The sequence below is a fragment of the Ambystoma mexicanum genome, chromosome 12 (genome assembly GCF_040938575.1).
Source record: "Ambystoma mexicanum isolate Mex_15411 chromosome 12, UKY_AmexF1_1, whole genome shotgun sequence".
Taxonomy (NCBI): Eukaryota; Metazoa; Chordata; class Amphibia; order Caudata; family Ambystomatidae; genus Ambystoma; species Ambystoma mexicanum.
In genome coordinates, this window is record NC_090936.1 from 239,947,573 (window position 1) to 239,969,458 (window position 21,886).

Here is a 21,886-nt window from a genome sequence, read left to right on the forward strand (position 1 = left end):
CAGACTTCTGGTTGGCTGGCACTCAGGTGTACAGGTATGTGGAGCTTTGTGAACCATTCTCTCTTTGACCAAGACCACTCAGGGGGTGGTGAGCAGAGAGATGATGCTTCATGCAAGAGGTTACTGCACACCCATTGGAAAGATTCTCCACACTTCTGCTCCTAGCCAAGCCAGGTAAATGCACAGGCTTTCTTGCAGAGCTCCTTGCAGGAGATAGTGTATTCTACAAGACTATCAACTCTGAAAGCACAGCTGTTAGAGCCCTTGAGGAAAATGGGATAGATACCAGAAAGGTGAGAATGTTCAGGGAAGAATCTCTCACAGGACCACGGAAATCTACCCGAATTGGTCAAAATGGGTAATAAATGGACCCTACCATCTCTGACATTGCACTAGGGCTCAAGTCGAGGGTACACGGAGTCCAGCCACGCTGTTCAGAGGGTGGACGCAGTCCCCCATAGGTATTTTATAGATTGTGTGTAAAATGAGAACATTTGACTGTCTTCTTTGAATTTATGACGACCTGGGGATTCGAACCACAGTTACCAGGATCGCAGGCCAGGAACCTCACCATTGCACCATATAACCTGACAAAAAATGTGATACAACTAAAATTGAAATGACATATTTTGGGACTGCATGTTCCAAGGCAAACATTGGTATTGAGTCTTGACATTTAAAACATACACACCTTTTTAACATTTTCAAACACCATTAGAAGAAAATATTCTCTCTTCGTTTTTGGTCGGTGTTGATTTTATGAAAGACAAATGCTATTCATTCTGTGCATTTTGTATGGTTATGGAAAGCCAATTAAATGACATTTGCATATGTCACCTTGATACAGGTGGGATATGCTAAATTCTGGCGACGTCACACCCCACTGCAAATGTTAAAGAGTCCCCCCACAATTGTTTTTAGGACTTGACCCCTGCATTGGACATAGACCACTGGAAAGGGAAGGGAGTAGACTGCGGGGATGCTGGCTACTGCCACTAAAAGTTAAAAAGTCAAAAGTTAAAAATTCAAGCACTGAGCCAACTACCTGCACGCACAGGCACACCCATGCCTTACTCGTACAAATCACCATCCTTTCAGCAATGGCAAACAGTGAAAAAGGATGAACAAAAACATCAGAATTCGAAAAAAATAAACCATATATATGTAAACAATGGGCTAGGAATTGTTGAGCCTCAGAATAGTAAAATTCAGGTAGGGGTTTAGAATATCCACACTAAGTATCAATGTGAAAACTGCATCTATGACTGCTTTTGTGCATTTCTGAATGATTCCAAAAGTCTGACTGGATTTTGGCATTTTGTAGCTTGACAAACGCTGCTCTAAAGAATAACTTAAATAAGCTCTTTTTTCAACTCTCGCACAGGGTAGAGGATTTGGAAGGAGCTTGGAGCTAATTGACTAGTAATTAAACGTAACCGGCCTCGACAGTCGGAAATTCTCGGTCACCGAATGCCCTAGCAGTCATCTTTTGCCCAAGTACACTTTCTTTCCAGGAGGTCCTCTGCAAGGAGTGGTGGCCTGGGGACCAAAGGAGGCCTTGGAAAAATAACTTGGGACCAAAAGAGGCCCAAGAAATAATTACTGGGGACCAAAAGAGGCCCTGGAAATAGTAACTGGGGACCAAAAGAGGCCCTGGAAATAATTACTGGGGACCAAAAGAGGCCCTGGAAAAATAACTGGGGACCAAAAGAGGCCCTGGAAATAATTACTGGGGACCAAAAGAGGCTCTGGAAATAATTTTCAAAGTGGCCCCATATGACAATGTCCAGCAAGCCCAATGTTTTTCCTATGGGAACATTTGGCAATACCACACAAAAGAGAGACCCAGGGTGCAGAGGCCCACTGAGAAATCTCCAGAGTTCCCTATAGGCCAGTCCACCCCTGTCTGCAAGTCACTAGGATTGCTGTTCAAACCATTTCCTCCTGCTGGACCTGTAAAGTCAGCAGTGTTGGCTTTTATGTGGGCATAGGCTGGCGTTTGGCAGGCACTTCTTTACTGATGCTACATGTCCACGAGCTGGTAACAGCTGTAAAATGGTGCGAGTACCAGGGCACGTGCAAGCAGAGCCTGACAAAAGCCTAACTAACACTTGTATACAAGCCTAATCTGTTGGCTTTGCTAATGCCTGCTTTTAACAGACTCCAGTGAAAAAGACATGGTTACTTCTTATAAATGGAGCGGCTGAAGGCAGACATTCGTAAGACGCTGTTCTTTACCAGCCACGAGTTTATCTCGGCGATTAAATCGCTAAATATCTCAAGACTGATTTCAACGAGCGCGAGCAGCGTCTTATAGCCTCAAGATTGGACTAGCTTTATCAAACAATAAGATCAAAGAGATCCCAGGAGGGTGTGCTTTGCAAGGGCCTGGGTAGATAGTGGGTGGAAATAACCATTGGAAGTAGCTTTGGCAGGCAATGGGTGGGTAAATGACCCAGCAACTCCCACAAGCTGTGCCGCTCCTCACAGCCCATCTCCCTCCTAGCTGTACTCCAATGCAATAGTTTCGGCTCATAAGCGCCACCTAATAGCCACAACTAAAAAGGAACAAACGAAAATATCCTCATGAAGACAATAACATGGCAGTATAAAATAACCAGAGTAGGCATTAACCACTTCCTATATCACCACTAAAACCAGGAAACACAAAGGATAGGCGACCTGTATATCTTTCTAGGTAGTGTGGTGCCCTCGTGAGCTAAGACATGAAGGGGTTAACAAATACATGGACCGCATAAAAGTATATTGTTGTATTGTATTTGTTCTTTCTCTGTGCAATTCTTATGACTTTGATGACCTACCATTGGTCGAAATAAAGTATTGATTGAGTGATTGGAAAAGTATATTGGGAAGTGCTGGGGCCGATGAATTAGTTGGCATCTACCTTTAGACACAGTTCAAATAATCTGTGCAATCAGAACCTTGACAGCACAACACACATTTATTTCATGTGCAAGATGAGTGTCCTATGCAAGTTTCCTGCATTAAGAAGCACGTTTACTATAGCAGCAGAATCAATAATCGTTGTGTGAGGCCACCATACTACACGTTCCAAATACTGGCTCCAATTTTCACGACCGGCAATATTTATCATGCATGGATTTCAAACTTGAAACAAGAGCTGTGTCCATATTTGTTTGGGAGGGAGGCGGGGGGTGGGGAGAGGGGTGTACGGATGGCTACGTTTATGCCTTCACAGAACCTCGGCTCCTCGGTTCTACAAACACTGCAGCAAAGGTATGTGAAAATGAGTGGGGACTTGATATCCTGGTATCTACTGCTGAGTGCGGGCTCATCCGCTCACCTCCTACTTCCTGCGGGCTCACCTCCTGCTGCCTGCTCTTCAATTGTGGACCTCTGTGCCCTTGCAGCTCCCTCCTTCCTCAGGCCTGCTTCTACTACTGCAGGCTCACCCGCTCGCCTCCTGCTGCCTGCTCCGTCATCTGTGGCTTGCTGTGCCCTTACTACTCCTGCCATCCTCAGACCTGCCTCAGCTACTGCGGGCACACTCGCTCACCTCTCGCCGCCTGCTCCGTCTGTGGCCCACTGTGCCCCTGCGGCTCTTGCCGTCCTCAGACCTGCTTCGTCTGCTGCGGACTCACCCATTTACCTCCGGCTGCCTCCGGGCTCGTCTGCTCGCCTCCTGTGGCCTGCTCTGCCCTGTGCACAGCCGAGTACTGCCTCTCTCTTCCGAGGCCGGCTGCTCCTGTATCATTGTAAGGCCTGTGGCTCCTCCTAAATACCAGTGCCTGTGCTCTTGCTCTTATGGGCCATTTGCTCCCAGCGGCCAGCTCCACCCATTCCAGATCCCAGCACCTCCATCTTACACCCTCAGCTCCTGACACTCCCTGGCCTCTCTCCACTGTGGACTACAGTGTTCTCCTCCACCCACTGCAGGATTCTGTTTGGCTGACTCCATCTACTGCGGACTGCAGCGCTCTCCTCCATTGACATTGACTTCTCCTCCACCCACCGCAGGCTTCTGTTTCCCCCTGCCGCTGCCTAGCGTGACTTCGGTGCCTGGTCCTCCTGTGCCCCTCATCTCTTACGGACATCACCCCCCGTCTGCCTGCTTCACCTACATCGGACCGCAACGCCTCTACTTCTACTCCACGGCTCTAACTGCTCTCTGGCTGACTTCATCTACTGCGGTCTGCAACATTCCCCTCCATTGACTTGTTCTCCTTCTCCTTTGACGAACTGCTGTTTCTCTGCTTCTACACCCGCGGCTCCAGCTATTCTCTGGCCGGCTCTCTCCACTGTGTGCTGTAGAGCTCTCCTCCACTGACTTGGCCTGCTTTCCTTTTACTGACCTGCATCTGCTGCTCCTACTTCTCGCTACCTATTCCTTCTGCTGCATGCTTCAGTGATCTCCACCCCCTCATTATCTGTGGTCTGTGATCTCACCTACTACTGGCTAAGCCCCCCCTTTCCCCCTCACCAGAGTGTCTCCTCTTCCGCCCCATAGTACTACTACTTTCAGTGCCTGACCCCTTCCTATTTCCTCTCCCTCCCCCTTCTCCTCTCCCACCCACTGCTCTACTTCTCATATATACTCCCTCTAGCTGCCTCTCGTCCCTGACATATTCTAATCACTCTCCCTGTTATGCTTCCTTCTCTCTCTCAATACCGCTACTCCCCCTCCCCCCTTCTCCCCCACCCTTTTCCCCCCTCACAGTACTCTACATTCTTCTAATGGCCATCTCCACTCTTAATCCTCCCCTCTCCTCCCACACCCATTCTATCCCTCTCCCCAATACCTCATCTCACCGCCGCAACCTTATCTATCCTCCTCTCACAAACACCTCTAATGCCTTTGAGATCACCCTCTGGAACACCAGGTCGATCTGTAACAAAACCTCTTCTGTCCTTGACCTTTTCCTACGCCTTAACCTTCAATTTCTCTGCATCACTGAAACCTGGATCCCTCCTCACAATACCTCTGTTCCTGCCTCCCTCACCTCCACCTCTTCCTCCTTTGAACATGTCCCCCGTTCTACTGGCATCAGAGGTGGTCTTGGCCCACTCTTTTGGCCACACTTCACCTCTTCTCCATCCTCTACCCTTCCTTTGAATTCATGTTCAAAATCTTTAATTCTCCTCATGCTATCTCTTTCCTCATCATCTACCGCCCCCCTGGTCCAGTCTGCTCCTTTTATGAGGACATTGACCATCTCCTCAGCCTTATTTCCCCCAGTCCCACTCCACTATTTGTACTTGGTGACTTTAATCTCCACCTCTCTTCTAACACTACTTTCTCTCCTCTCTTCTCCATCCTTGACTCCTACTTCCCCTCTCCCCTTCCCTTCCCTCCTACTCACCAATCTGGCTCTACTATTGATCTCATCTTTACTTCCTCCTTCACTGCCTCCCCCATCTCCTCCCTTCCCACCTACCTATCTGATCATTCTCTACTTTCATTTTCCCCCTCCCCTCCATCCCCCTCTCCTCCTCCCCTCAATCCTCTACCACTTTTCTCCAGTGTGACCTACGCGGCTTTAACCCCTCCCTATTTCTAGCATCCCTCTCCTCTTCCTTCCCTACCTCTCACACTTCTCTTCTACCTCCGCCTCTGATGTCTCCTCCATCTTAACTTCCTCCCTCTCTACTACTCTCGATCTTCTCTACCCCCTCTCACCATTTCGCCCCTCTCACAAACCTGCTCAACCCTGGCTTTCTTCTCATCTCTCCTCTATGCACCACCTCGTCAGGCGCCTTGAACGTCAGTGGCTCAAATACCCATCCCCCTCTAACGAATCTGCTTACTTCTCCTATCATACCCTCTATGACTCATGCCTCAACTCTGCGAAACGCACCTACTACTCTGACCTTCTCAAGTCTCATTCCTCTCACCCTCACCGCATCTTTCAAACTTTAGCCCGACTTCTCTCTCCATCTACTCCTGATCCCTCCATTACCTCTTCTCTCACTGCTACTGATCTTGCCTCCTCCTTCTCTAGTAAATTCCTCAATCTCTGTAAAACTTTCCTCTCCTCCCCCTCCTACTCTACTCCTTCTCCTCCTCCTTCCCCCCGTACCTTTGCTATGTCCTCTTTCTCTCCGGTCACGCATTCTGATGTGTCTCTACTCCTATCCAACACTCATCCTACTGCTTCTCCCTCTGACCCTATTCCCTCTCCCCTCATCCCTAAAATCTACCCCCTCCTCATACCCTACCTCACCTCCTTCTTCAACATCTGCCTCTCAACTTCCACTTTTCCTTCTCCTTTTAAACATGCAACTATCATCCCTATTCTCAAAAAACCTTCTGCTAACCCCCATCTTGCTTCCAATTATCGCCCCGTCTCTCTACTACCCTTCCTTTCTAAACTTCTTGAGCGCATTGTCTATTCTCAAATCTCTTCCTTCATCTCTAACCACTCCCTCCTTTCCTCCACTCAATCCAGCTTCCGCCCACTGCACTCCACAGAAACTGCCCTCACCTCTGTTCTTAACTCTCTCTTCTCTGCACGCTGCTCAAAGTACTCCTCCATTCATATTCTCCTTGACCTTTCCGCCACTTTTGACACTGTCGACCATCCTCTTCTCCTCAACTCCCTCTCATCATTTGGCTTCAAAGACAACGTTCTTAATTGTCTCTCCTCTTATCTTTCTAACTGCACCCTTTCTGTCTCCTGGGGTAGCTCCTCCTCCCCCTTTTTTCCCCTCAACCACGGCGTTCCACAAGGTTCTGTCCTCGGCCCCTTTCTTTTCTCTGTCTACACCTCATTCTTAGCTCCTATTATCTCCTCTTTTGGTATCTCGCACCATTTCTATGCGGATGACACCCAGCTTTTCCTCTCCTTCTCCTCCTTCTCTCGTGACATTCATGATAAACTCTCTTCTTGCCTTTCTGCTATTAAATCCTGGATGTCCTCACACTTCCTTACTCTGAATGATGATAAAACTGGACTCCTTTTCTTCCCGGCTAACACTGTTCCTCCTCCCTCCCCTCCCCCTTTCATTCTCTTTTCCCACCCCCAGCTCTCCTTCTCTCCTCATGCCTGTAACCTTGGTCTCCATATCGACCCTCACCTCTCTCTATCTCACCACATTTCTCTCACTGCTAAATCCTGGCGCTTTCACCTCTACAACATTCGTAAAATTTGACCCCTCCTTACCTTTCACACAATAAACTTTTAATTACCTCCCTCATCTTCTCCACACTCTTCTACTGTTCCTCCCTTCTCTTTGGACTCCCCTCCTCTCATCTCATCTCATCTCTCCCCTTTAAATCCATCTACCACTCTGACATACGCTCCCTATGCCTTCTCTCACCTCTTGATTCCATCTCCTCTTCTCTCACCTCTCTAGGTTGGCACGCTTTTCACTCCCAGCTCAAGTTCAAGTTCCTCTGTCTTGTTTCAAATACCTCCATGGTCTTGCCCCGCCTACCTCTCCTCCCTTCTTTCTTTCTACACCCCTTCTCGTTCTCTCCACTCTGCTAATCTTTTCCTACTCTCTCCTCCTCCTCCACCCTGCGCCCCCTCCCGCTTCCGGCCCTTCCAACAACTTGCTTCCTTCCACTGGAACCGCCTCCCTCTTCACATCCGCTCTTCTCCCTCCTACCCTTCCTTTCACTCTTCCATAAAATCTTATCTCTTCCACTCGCCTCCTGTGGGATGTTTTTACCCATGCATACAAGCCCTACCATACAACTGTGCAGTACTGGCATGGAAAACATCATGATGGCCAGAACTCCCCAGAGAGTGCACAGGGAAAACATGAAGAATAGGCTGCCACCCATTTTTGCCTATGTTGTGAGCACAGGAGGGCACTGCCTAAAACCACCATTGGGCTACACACACAGTAGCCTGAAACCATTGGGAATGGCAATGCTGATTGCCAAAAAAAGCAACTCAGAACTGTGGGGAATTCATTTTCTTAATCCCAAAAATGGTTGCATTACCAGTACTCACCACTATCAGAAAGCCGGCGTTTTAAAACCACCAGACTTTTGTGTAAAACTGAACAAATGAAACAAAACCAGACCAAAGAAAGACTTGCTAAGAGGTGGATACAATGTAAAACTATATTCTGAAATGACTTGAAGGAAGTAATTATTTAATGTATATGTACAAATTGTAAGTGATTTAAACTGGGAACAAAAAGTGACATTTAGCTGAAACCTGGCTTAATGAAACTGGATTCTGCCTTACAACTACCCCGGACAGGAGTTGAAACCTGCTCAGCCACTCTTCCCCTTGCCAAAAGGAGTTGTCACCTCTCTGATTAGATTAGGGGTGGAGCAGCTGGGGACTACAGGGAGTTGAACAAAGGCCTGTCCTGGACTCAGGCAAATGTCATATTGGGGTCGTCGTAAAATAGCTTCCTCTTGAGAGAAACTGGGGGCAGCTGTGCCTCTGTGAACAAGCTGGCTTGGGGGAAGTGGATAAACCAGTTATTCCACCCTGTGATGGGGGAAGCCACACCCCTTTTTGACCAGGGCATAATTTTAAAAAGTTAGATAATTCATAGTGCAGACTTGTCAGAATTATATAAGTAATACCATTATTCTTGTGATTTTTCTGTGAACATTTTAAGAGGCGTTAGGACACTGTGGTGTATTCTGGGGGGTTGCTAGCGGAAAATAGGGCCTCACTCCAAATGTATGCATGTTAAAAATCTGACACTTTATCATCTGTAACCCATATCCCTGGTGCACATTTGTGTAAAATCTGGAAAGGTTTAGAGGTCGTTATCTGGATGAAAAGGGGAGAATTCTGTCATCAGTGGACACAACATCGTACAAAGACAGGGATCGGATGGTTTGGTGCTACAGAAAATATGTTAACTGGACCTATAATATTAGAAAAATGGTACATAGATAAATATTTATTTGGGTCAGAAATAGATTCGTGTGCAATCTGACAAGGGGAGGTTCCTCTGACCATAAAACCTACAGCATCACTCTGACTCACATTTCCTTCCCCCAATCAAGGGAGAGAGGAGGAATTGGCCAATGATAAGTGAGAGGGGCAGGTTTAGTTATGACCAACGCACACACCCACTTTCCAAAACACATAAAAAGAGACTGCTGGGACAGGTAGAGACATTCAATTCCATTTGCTGCGGAGCATGCTGACCGACGACTTTACATCCAGAATCCAGAGAGGCTAGACCAGCAGAGCAGAGCTGACCCAGATCGCTGCGAGCAGAACCGGTGCCTGATTGACCCGCCGAGCAGACAGAACCGCAGCCGGACGTGTTGACCAGATCCGTGACGAGACCTAGTTCAAATTTATATTGTGAGTACTTAGCAGAACTGTGCAGAACCAATCTCTTAGTTAAAATAATCTAATCCAAACTATTTTAACCTAAGTAGAACAGCTTCCTAGAAATCGTGTCATCTGTCATTTTTAAAGCTGCACAACTGTCACCTGTCAATTCTGCAGCTGCAACCTGTCACCTGTCATTTTGAGTTTACTTTAAGTCCGAAAAACTACCTTTATTTAATCGACCGTATCTCTAGAACCGTTTGGGCTAGGAACGAGATTTAACTTTCATCTGAAAGCTTAGAATCTAAGCTTTCCGAACCTAGAACCGACTTCCTACTCCTTATACTTTTTCCACAATCACGATTCACGCACTCGCGAAATTTACCGCGATTTGCGATTTTTACTCAATTTCTCCACTTGTCAAAATAGCAGCTCCATTCTTTCTTTTGTTAAAATCCGTTTGCAACTTGGTAATAACTCATAGAGCATTGCTAAAGTGAGCCTGAACTAATACCAACATGCATCTCCCACTCACCCTGAATCTCTAGAGGGAATTAAAAACAGTTGGCACATTTTCCCATCCATTGCCATCACATTTAAAAGCATTTTGGGCCTGTGTTTCAAACTCCTACCTGTTTCCTCTAAGCTTGCTGGGGGGGAACTGAATTTCGTATTGTATTTGATTGCATTCCTGAGAACTGTGTGTTCCTCTTTCCATCTCCTTCCATTTCTTACATTGTATAGGGGAGGGGGTGAATTGCCAGAGAAAAAGTGATTATCTTTTATTTTGCTAAAATCATATCAAGTATTTCTGTACTGCATTTTATTCCTCATTGCTTTTCCCTTGAAACCATAAAAGTATTTTTGCTACTTTATCCATCCTATACGAACTCCTCATTGATTGTAAAGAAGTCTGCTAGTGCCAGATTACCCATTGTTGATCAACATCATATGTCTAAGTGTACTATCGGATATTAATTTATTATAAAAGTGTGATATATATATATATTGTTTAATTTTTCAAATAAGCCTTTTAATTTGCAAAACAAACCTACTTCTTGGCTCAGTGGGGTCAGGGGGATTCTAAGAGGGGGGTGTTATACAAGGGTTGTCATCCAGAGTACTGAACTGGATATAAAAATACATCAATAAGGGTTTTCCTCAGCATCCCAGACTAGGCATTGATTTAGCTGTAGTGTTGATTGAATATCGCTTACACTCCCTAACACCCCACGTTTCCTTTCCTCCTCCCTACCCCTCTACTCTCACCTCTCACTCCTGCTCTTCCTTACTCTCTCCATCCCAGCTACCCCCTTCCCCCTGCTCTCTTCTAGTCTCACTTTTTCCTCTCTTCTTCCTCTCACATTCTTGCATTCCCTCTTTCCCCCGCTCCTACCTCCTCGAACATCTACTACTCCCTTGCACACCTCTGCCCCTCCCTACACCCTCCTCACCTCTGCAATATTATAAGTTGTTCTTTATACTGTTTTCAGGTTGTGGTTCAATTGTCATTTTATGCTTGCTGTATGTTACTTGTTCTCATGTAAAGCACTTTGGAGCAAAATGCTATATAAATTCAATAAAATACAAATACAAATACCTGTTACTTAACCTTCCAAATTGGGAGCACTTGTAAGCAGGAGGACCCTCCCCAGTAATAGATAACACATGTGCAAATGGAGTCCGTCTGTACAGCCTGGAAGGCATTGATTAGCTATCTAGCACTATGCAAATCCCTTCACACACTCCTCCTCCACCACTGTCTTTTAACAAGTTTAATCTACAAGTCAAGGTTATGATTTCAAACATATTGTGGTTGTTCCACCCTTTTGTACATAAAGTATTTTTTTACAATCAAATATTTGTACTATATTTTGAAATGAATGTATGAATCAGTTGTGACATGTTCCATAATAGTTTTTTGGCCAGAAAATGTTCCCGCCTTTCAGATGTGTGTGTGTTGTATTCTAAAAGGCGCTGTGCAATTGTTGTGTGTGTTTCAGTGCCGGAGTCGGGCGGACAGGAACCTTCATAACACTGGATCGCCTCATGCAGCACATTCGTGACCACGAGTTTGTAGATGTTTTAGGATTGGTGGGAGAACTTCGGTCCTACAGGATGTCCATGGTACAGACAGAGGTAAGAGCGGGAAACGTGACCACTGTTGAGGCATGAGGTACTCAATATCTGTTAGCTGGTGAAGTTCTTGTTACTTTTACCGTGAATGCACAGAAGACCGTTAGAAATATCTTCTGGGTTTGAAAACTCAGGGTTCTATGTGTTCATCAATAATGAACTGCTCGATTAATTCTTTCAAATTTATATCACCGATGTTCTGCTTTGTTACCTGTATTTACCTTTCAAAACATATTTCCTGAACCCAACTGCCTATTTACCATTTTATGGTATAAAAATAAAGTAAATACATTTGAAAATTAATAACTCACCTTAAATAGGCCTGATTTTACTGGGCGGCTTGTCAATTGTTTTGTGCGGGTGAAGTGTTGCCTGAAGAGGAACCCTTTTGTGTACCACCCCAGGGCCTGTCGCTGTGACTTCATAAGTATCATTTTGGGTAGGTATCTATGCTACACCAAATTGTGTTGAGTTAACGTGTCTGTTGGCATTGCCCAGTAAGTTGCCTCTGTGTTTCCATCCATCCCTGCACCTAAACGAAAATGTGTCGGTGATGCCATAAAGCTTCTATGCTCGGAGGGTAGATCGCTGCTTTGCATTTGCTCCTTCAGCTGAATGGGGTCTACTGGTGGCTTGGCATGCCTGGACCATAAGAGGCCCTGAAGTGGAACCTGCCCTAAAGCTCCATATTTCCCATGTCTGTGGCCTTCAAGGCAATGTGAGACAAACCTTACTAAGGTCTCGGGTGGATAGGTCAGGGGCAACGCGCTCGTCTTGGAAGCAAGACCACGCGGATTAACACAGGTTTGATCCCTGTGTCCGCGCTTAGAAACCTCTGAGTATTAATCGCGTTATAAATAACCAATTACAATTACCTGCCTAATCCACTGAGAGATGGGAACTTTACATGCACATTCTATGGCATTCTATGCTATATACTTCATGTAGGTCCCTCCTTTCCACTCATTTCTCATAATCAAGCCCCAGTGAGGACTGTTCCATTATCCCTGGAATACTAAACTATGCGAGGAGTGGAAGCCTTCTCCCATGAAGACCATTGTGCCACCCAATATGGCTCCAGAGATGTTTGGTTGTATGCCTCATCGGTGCCGGGGTCTTAGGACTTCTTTGGGCCACCCTTAGGTAGAGGTGCCAAAGCCTCCCAGTAGCTCAAACAGAATCAACCCGGTTCACGTCCAGCACATATTTAGCCCTTCTCTGGACCCAGTTTACATAAAAAGGACTTACTGGTCCCAAGCCTTACACAATCTTCGATCTCTTCAGATCACCCCTGACCTCCCTCTTCGCCACAGCTACATACAAACCAATATTCCACCGTCATCTTCACATACCTTCTGACCAATCATATAGCAAATCACTTCATCACCAAATTCGGCAATTTGTGTTTCATACGGAGCGAAGTTGTTGGTTTGAGATCAGAATACTTGGAAAGTTTGCATTAGTGAAAGTAAGTTCTGTAGGCAGTTATTCTATGTGTCCCAGGAGTTCCCGGATTCGGCTCTTGCAGCGAACAGGTTTTTTCTCAGAATACACAAGACTAAGGAACAGACCTACAAGAGGAGCAGTAAAAAGGGTCTGAGTGGCTAAGGTAAACCTGGGGGCCAAAGCATGCAAAGAGCACTTTTCACAATCACTTGTCGCCAACTATACAAAGGAGCTCCAAACTGAGTTTTGAGGGCATTGGGCTTGGTTGAATTCTTGGATCCAAATTATCAAAATGCATTGACAGACAGAGCTCTGTCTAGACTATAAAAAGCAAAACAGAAGGAGGGAAATTAGCAAGAGTCTGAAGAGGAACTGAAAATTCTAGGACAAATGTCCTGGAAAGATGTTTATTCAGTTGGGTACAGACAACAACAGAACCAGAAAAATCTGTCCCGACCATATGAGAGACAGTAGCCAGAGCAAATACACCGCTGCACACCTAAAATACAAAAATGAAATAGCACGATTAAGCCTACACATTATTCTGCCAAGCTGAAGAAGACTCATGTATTTTCTTTTAAACTGGCCGATCTATAACCATTCAAGAAGTAAACGCCTACATCTGCTGCTGACAAAAGAAGGCCTTTTTTGAGAATTACAAAGAATAACTTTTTTCTTCCGGGATCTTGAGCAAAACACAACAAGAAGGACATTCCCTTTTTTGCCCGCAACATGGAAATGATGTGACCAACTCTCACTATGATCTCACACAAACAATAGCGAATTGCAAACTCAGGAAAGAAAGAACGAATAGCTTCATGGGTGTAAATATATCGGACACTGGTCCTTTAGTTTGTATGTATTTGTAGAGCTAATTTTGATCTGTGTGGTGCTGATTCCTGAATTTCAATGGTGACCCCTTCATTTTGTTTTAAATTCTATATTGTACGTTGTTCTGTCACAAAAGATTAACAGGGCTGAAAAATGTATTGGTCATTTTCTAGAGCCTTTACACTTAAACAAGCATTTCAACATTTCAAAGCTCTCCAACGCAGGGAGGGAGTAGGTTAGCAAAATAAATGGACATTCTTAACGGGCATTGGAGCATTCAGAATGGGCAATTGCTATGTATTTGGAGGTGCAACAAAGAAAAAGAGAAATACAAACGGGTTACAATATATGACACAGATTATTGTACGTGCCTGGCGGTTATTTAAAAAATGCAAAAGGTATACATTAAAAAAAGGAGAGAGGGGAGAGTAGGGTAAGACGAACAAGGACATTAGTCCATCCTACGTGCCTGGCAGCATTTCTGATAGAGATAAGTGCATGAGATGTGTAGTAGTAGAAGAAGGGGGGTGGTGGCAGGGAGAGGAACACTAGGCAATAACGAAGAGGGTGCACATGTAAAGAGGAAGTAGAAAAAGGGGGGGGCTGCACTGCACAGTCCTGGCCAGTCACTAGGAGGCATAGTACATAAGGAGGGCACAACTGCATAGCAATAGGTAGGGGTGCCATGCATGTATGCCAAAAGGATCTAAGAGTGCAGTGCATAAACAGGGTGCAGTGATGTAAAAGGCACCAACCACCCAGATTCGAATTTAAACAGACACAATGCCATACCAAATGAATGCAGTGATGTAAAAGGCACACCCACAGAACAAGTTTATTTTCAAAAGAACACAAGTGCAGTGAGAGAAGTAGAGTAGGAAAGCAAGGTAGAGTTGCAGAGTTCAAAAGCCACAGTTAAAGGTTCAGGTGTAAGAGGAGGAGGCAGTAGAAAGGTCAGCCAGCAACCCTTGTGTGATCCACTAGGGTACGAAGAGGAACAGAAGCCAAGGTCATACAGGAGCAGGGAGTACCAAGCGGCCGCCACACGTTTTGAAGGATCACGAAGGTTGGGGGGGGGGGGGCCGGGCTGCCCATGCCCAGACAGGGCCAGACAGAGGGTCTCAGGAGTGGGCCTTTGTTGGTGGACCGGCTAACGATCTCAAACTAAATTAGTTACCTCAAACTAAATTTTGTTACCTCAAACTAAATTACTGAGTGATAATTCACTTAATTGTAAAAACTTCATTGAATTTGTATTTTTTTTTTCTTTTAATGAGGAGGTCCCCTTGCTATCATCAATGCATCCCTGCTGACCCCTAAGACTCCCCTTACGCCACCTTCCCCTCAATATACACAGACCGATTTTACTGCCACAAAGATATTATGGAAAAGTATATTACTGCAGGAATTTCTGTCAATGAAACAACAGTAAACAAAATAAAGAGATCAAATTGGAGTTCCAACCCGCCAAAACTATAACTAATACTGTAAGGAGAGCAAGGTCCTATGTTCCTGCCAGAGGGTTTTGCCTCATAGGAAATACCCGAATATGTGACAATTCCAAATAATGCCGCTTTAGGGTAGATTTTGCTTCAGAACTATCTTTTTTGAAAATCATCTTAACAAACACATCAGACTTCACTAAAGCATGATGAATTCCAAAACTCAGAGGCAAAGGTGAGGTGTTTAGGACTCGCCCAGAGCGGGAATAAGCAAGTGCTGATCATTAAACAGTTACCAAAAATGTACTGAAAAGCAGGTGAAAGGAACCAAAAATAGGAACACATTAAATGTAATCCAACTGTAAATATTCAAATGAAATTATTGCAAAAGCAATGTATACAATAAAAAAATAAAATTACTCTATTAATAGTAATTAATTCCTCTATTCTAAGCTCTATTTTTAGCTATAAAATGCTTGTCTGTCTCTTTTTCTTCTTCAATGAAAAGGTGATTACATTCCCAAAGATTCCTGTTTTGCGGCTATGATCAACTGTGGACTGAACAGTAATAATGTATGTAAAGTACAATTTTTATGTGGGCTTTCAGACTTCAAAACGCTGTAGCAATTAGGCTAGACACTTAACCTGCTGGGTTAGCTTCTAAGCATGCTGCCTCCATGATAGAGAAGCAAGTAAGAGCCTCCTGTGCAGGACTATCTAGCCCTCTCAGCAGAGTTCTGGGCCTGAACCACCCTAGATGAGGGCTAGTTCATCGGCCCGGAAAGCCCCGAGCACATGAGGACTTGCAGTCTTCTACCATGAAGACTACAGTAACACTCAGCACAGTTCCAGAGTTTCTTGGAATTATGTGGTAGTAAGTCTGGGATCTACCCTAGACCTTTTCATGATCTTCATCTCAGGAATTCCCATATTAGGGCCCCCAACCAGGTTTCCTCAAATGCACCCGATTCCTGTTCCACCCATCGGTGCCACACCTCGGTCTTTCTGTTTGCCGTGAGAACACATTCAGTTATTATAAACCACAATGTCGGGATTTGGCATGAGGAAATTAAACCAAAATTAGTACTGCCCTGACTTTGAATATCTTTTCATGGGTGTTGCTTTTGTATGTGTTATCAAATCACTGTGGCGAGTAAGAAGAAGGGCACAGACTCTCCAAGGACATTGTGAACTCTTGTTTATTAAATCAAATATTCTATGGGTGATCCCTGCCTACTTTACTACGGTCATTGTGTGTCAGTCGTGACTGTCCAAAGAAAATAAGTCCATTGACTAAAGTACCCTCACTGACCCTACCACAAAGAGAAACTAATGAAAGGCAGGAGAATGACTGCCCACAAAAGGTATGCTGAATGCCCCCTTTTTGTCTTGGATTCTCTTTGCCCCCCCCCTTTTCCCAACTTACTTTGATGTCTGACTTCTGTTGTTAAGGTCAGGAATGTATCCTCTTTTCTCTTTATCACTACAATGTTCTTTTATCGCTTTATCTTTCCCCTTTACCAGGGTACACTCCTTAACATTGATGTTATTTCTTAATGTCCAACATCTCTTTGAATTTTTCGCTTTGTTCACGTACTTCGTATCTATTTGGTTTACAAGTTAACTGTCTGTTACTTCTTTTGCTGTGTCCAGTTAACTGTGCCAGACCAGGCCTCTGTTTTACTCCACAATCTTGGTATCGCTGATGTTTCAAAGTTGCCTCTATTTCATATTTAGTACTGTCACGAGTTCACTCAATGTGATAACAGGGGGCGCTGTCCAATCCGGGAGCTCAGAAAGCAGGCTGTATTCTCTGGTATGAGTCCAATTTCCGAAGATCCCAAATTCTGCTGGTCAGCACTCCTTTCCTTTTCCACTGCCCCTCAACCATTAGCACCCATGAGTTCATACGCGGGCACCAATAGTGTTTTTAACTTAAAGAAATCTTACCTTGCGGTGTGGCTCAATACTCCATTTTCTGAGGCAATTTCCTTGTTGATGATGTCACGTTCTTCATCATGGAAAATGAACTTTGGAAATGCGACGCAGCACCGCACCTCAAGGTAAGATTTATTTTTTCTTTAAGTTATGAACACCCTTAGCACCCTTGCATAAACTACACAGGTCCTAATGGGGATATAACGCCTGGGGGTAGGCCGACCACTTGCTGGTAACGGCCAGATACCCGTAGTAAGGGACTGCCGCTTCAATTGGGCCCTTAACTTGGGCGGCTGGACATGATGATTGGTGGTGCTTATCAATAGCGATATCTGAGAAAATGTCTACTTATTTTACTTGAAGTATTTCAAGTGAATTGTATCTTTCGTGTGCTCAATATGAACTGAATGGTCACCAAGTGCATCTGTGGGGATGGTATACATCCAACTGGAAAGAATTGCCATGCAAAATACAGTTTAATGCCTTAGTTGATGGATTATATTATTTACTTGTGTAAGACAGTTCATCATCATGCTTACATTTGAAAATGCTCCTATATTAGTGACTCTATCAAGTACCTAGTACAAAATACATGCTGCCTCTTTAGCTAAAATGCCGATGATTCAAGCCTGAGTCACAAAGTGATCCGATATGTCCTTCCATATGAAATAGTTAACATATTCAGATCTTTCAAAGTATTGACGCCTCTGTAAACATTTTGTAAAGTTTTGGCTTTGGGGCATGTTTAGAAAACACCAATAAAGTTATGGTGGGTTAAAAAGGGCATGGGGAAAAACCCTTTCAACTGAAATAAGAAAGTCGGATAATCCACTTGAGGCAAATCACACATTCCACAGCGCCACCTAGTAGACATTACTGGAAGTTCATCTCCAGTTCAGAGCCATATCAGCAAACCACCTTGTATTCATCTGTCCTGACAATATTGCTACAGGTCCATTTTTAGGACAGAAATATAGATTTCATGAAGGTTATCACTCAATCCACAATGGACGCCTAGTAGGATTCCTTCTGAGGGGTCTCTGTATAGTAGGTTTGCTGGGCTAGTGGTGATTACCAAGATCACAATGACGTTGCACTGGGTGGCCTCTGTGCTGCCTTCCAATGGAACGCTTTACTCTAATGGGCCAATATTATTATTAAGGACTATAGAGGGCTGGACAGACTTCCTTTGAATGTAGCTGGATGGTGCCACCCGCACAGCTGGTTCCGTCTTCTACGGGAAGGACAATGCCATATCCACATCATACATTCTCCTTTTACATCGCGTGTGCTTTCATCAATGTTAATTGCTAATGCAGCAGTGAAATTCCTTGTACCCATGGCAACCTTTTCTTTTATGTATACTGTTATTCATACAATGGCAGTTTGCTTTTCAAGTTTAGAGTATTATGTTCTCTCCACAATGTTCTTTTTTCCCCACTGCTGTTTTAAAATATTTATTTATGCATTTGTAAAGCACGCAAAACCCACAGGCATCGAGGCGCTGGTTGCAGAAACAGGTGGTGCAGAGAAGGGAGGGGTGGGAAGGAGAGGGAAAGGTGGGAGAATGAGGTGCAAAAGATAAAAGTAGGGTTTTACTACTGCCTCCCCGTTGCTTAATCATATGATCCCTATATTTGCTTTCTGATCTTTATCCTAGTGTTATTTAGTATATACCCTCCTGCAGGGGAGTTGCTAGGTCTGAAAAAGACCCGGGGCTAAGCTGATGTCGGAACTGTCGGGACTGGGGGCTAGCTAGTCTTTTTGCTGAAGCTCTTGAGATTCTATCCGGGGCTACAACCAAAAGATCAGGGGCTATAGCCCCCTTAGCCCCCCCCCTAGCAACGCCCCTGCCCTCCTGTAACTGATGAATCCATAGCTTAAGCACAACACATCATCGGCTCTAGAAAGAATAAGTAAGAGGCACTTAAAACAGCAAATCTTGGTAGGTAGCGTAAGAGGGGCTATGTAACAAAACAAAGCCTCCTCATCCAGGAAACTGTAAATGTCTTTTCCCCCTTATAGGGCCAGAGTTAGAAAAGGGCAGTAACAAGCAGATGCCGAGTGTGGCACTAGCAGGCGCTATTGCGGCGCCAAATCCATCAAATCCGGCCTAATTGTAAGAGAGGGAGGCACCATAAAGGCACATTCCTTGGGGAAACACACACAGCAAAGGGGGTTGTTCCTGGTGGACAAAGTTAAGTTTTAATGAGAAATAGCCCACTAGCAGAATGCATCTAATGCATTTTATACATAGGTTTCAAAGCACAAAGATCAATGAAGAGAACAAATCAGATCATCATGTGACATTGTTCAATTATGATAATTGCAACATCAGTTACTTTGCCAATCAATTAGCACAATACAAGAGACAACTGTTTTGACTGGCATAAATAGCCCAATAGTGCCCTTTGGTGCTGAAGGGATTAATGAAAATGAGGGAGTGCCATAACCAATGGTAGGTAGTAGGTAAGCGTGAAAGTGAAACAACGAGGGTCGACGCTAAAAGTTGGAATAAAATTGTGTCAGTCATTTTTGTGGAACAAGAAACCTTTTCGGCGACAAGTATGGAGTCGCCTTCCTCAGGACCTAAACACCGGTGGTAAAAGAGAAGAAAAGACAAAAAGAAGTTACTAAAAATTGTAAACATTTTTCTTAAGTTAGGCGATACCTATTTAAAATTGTAGGTGCTGTAACTCACCTAAAGTTCAACGAGGAGATATTAATTAACTAACAATCTTCACAGTGTTCGGTATTAGGTTGGGATGGAAACGCTGTAGCCATATTGATGCACCACAAACCTGTGAACCTAAAATGGGTAGAAATTAATGCAAACATATCTAGATTTCAGGACATGAACTACATGAAGCCAGTATGGGCATGAACTAAGTAGTGGAACATAAGGAAATCACACGTACCTTTAGTGTAGACGTGCAGGAACCGATGATAATTACTGCTAGAAATGGTCTTTCAAGCGGAGGGCAGAAGACATTATCTGTGCAACACCAACTGTCAGAATGACGAGGAGCAAGTAAGTGGAACTGGATTGAGCGGAAGATGACCAAAGGTTACTCATGTGGGTGTAGACTGTTATTTAAAGGGGAACACTTACCTTATTGACTTGGTTAAAGTTCCAAAAGAATGGCAACCGCACTCTCGGGTGCTGTGTCGGGAAAACGAGATTGAAGGTGTTCATATAGGCCTCTAAAGGTCAAATGACGTCAGAGCGTTCATAACGTGGCGTACTGATGTCATGCAGGTAAACAAAAGGTGCCGTAATTACCTCAAAAATGTGAGGACCATAATTAGTATGAATAACCATTTAAGAGAAAATAAGCCATGCATGAAATGTCCTCGCTCGCTCGTGAATCTGGGAGCCAATTGGTTATGGAACTCATTTGTTTACACATTTTTGAGAAGTGAACTAGGACCAAATACAACACATAACAGAATGCCACAAGAATGACACTAGTACAGACAATGTGTTAAAATTAAATATTCCGAATTGCCTGGACTAATAAAACATCTGTGTGATGGCAATCACACTAATGTTTGCTACAACACAATGTACTCCCAGTTATAGTACAGCAGGAGTACCAGAGTTTGTGTATATAATTACTAGTCAAAGCAATCACATAGTTTTGTAAAGAACACAATTTAAAAGTTTTAAAATGTCACAAAGTTTGATGGTAGAGAAGTGGTACAATACGGCGAGGCAGAAGGTCGCCTCACTTAAACTAAGGTCATATTGCAGTTGTGAGGCGGCACTCACATTTGTGTTGCATCTAACAGAGTTGGCCTCCAGTTATAATGGACCACAACAGCTCAAGTGTATCAGGATATTCACACAGTTATTAAGCATAATCCTACAGTCCGGGACAGACATAGTCATCGTGCACACCGGATCTCATATGACAAATTGTTTGAATGCCCATGCGTTGAATCCAATGGGATTCCTGCTATAACAGCAATTGCTCAATTTTATTGTTCCCCTTGACATTGTCTACTACCCACCATTTAATGTCATCTGTGAATGTCTGAGTGGGAGAAAGCGTTGAACCAGTGTTCACTTTGCATCTGATGCTTGACCTGTGTTCAGAGATTCTGGTGTTGACTGCCTTTCTAGTTTGTCCCAAAAAGCTTAGGTGGCAAGGGCATTCAATGCAATAGATGCCTTTCTGTATCTGACAGTTATTGAGCCTTTGTAATTTCCATGTTCTTTCCTTGATTTCGAAAAGATGTGGTTTTCTCTGTAAATCTGCAGCCAGTGCATATGCCACATGGATACTGGCCAATCAATGGGCACAGCTTCCAGAGAGTGTTCTTAGGCGCTGTAGTCTCAAATCGAGAATGCCCCAGAACCAAGAATGAGCTTGTGACTGTTTTTGGTTACATCCTTTCTAACATAATAGTTGATACTTAATTGTGCTTTGGCGTGCAGACTTTCCCACGGCATCCATCACTATTGGCATGCTATATGGTGATTATCTCACGTCTTTGCATATGGTAAAAGTTAACTTTAGAATGTTTCTAGTCCTTACCCATGATACCAAAAGTTAGGACTTTACTGCTGAGATCTGTGTTCACCCTGCCTTTTACAAGTTTGATTACCTGCAGGCCTGAATGGTTCTTTCTTGAATCTGAAGTCGAGAAATTAAACATCATAAAGTTGAATAATATAAAAACGTGCAGATTTACAGGTCAGGAATCATCAACAATGGAATCGCTAGAACAATATAAAACAAGTTAATGGTATTATTGCATTGTATGAATCACATTTCATCACCTTGCGCCAATCTGATGTATACCACAAAATGTTCAATTTCAAAAACAATATGTAATATTTATCTTTAG

At 44.1% G+C, this 21,886-nt stretch overlaps 1 protein-coding gene across 4 annotated transcripts in view; it reads left to right on the top strand.

The window, feature by feature from the left end:
* Positions 1–21,886, top strand: part of PTPRO (protein tyrosine phosphatase receptor type O) — a 1,358,825-nt gene that overhangs the window by 1,260,404 nt on the left and 76,535 nt on the right. For all 4 annotated transcript variants that reach the window (XM_069628367.1, XM_069628366.1, XM_069628368.1 and 1 more), the window contains one exon: positions 11,243–11,378. In XM_069628367.1, coding sequence (XP_069484468.1) covers positions 11,243–11,378 — 136 coding nt within the window. The remainder of the gene's footprint in view (positions 1–11,242; positions 11,379–21,886) is intronic.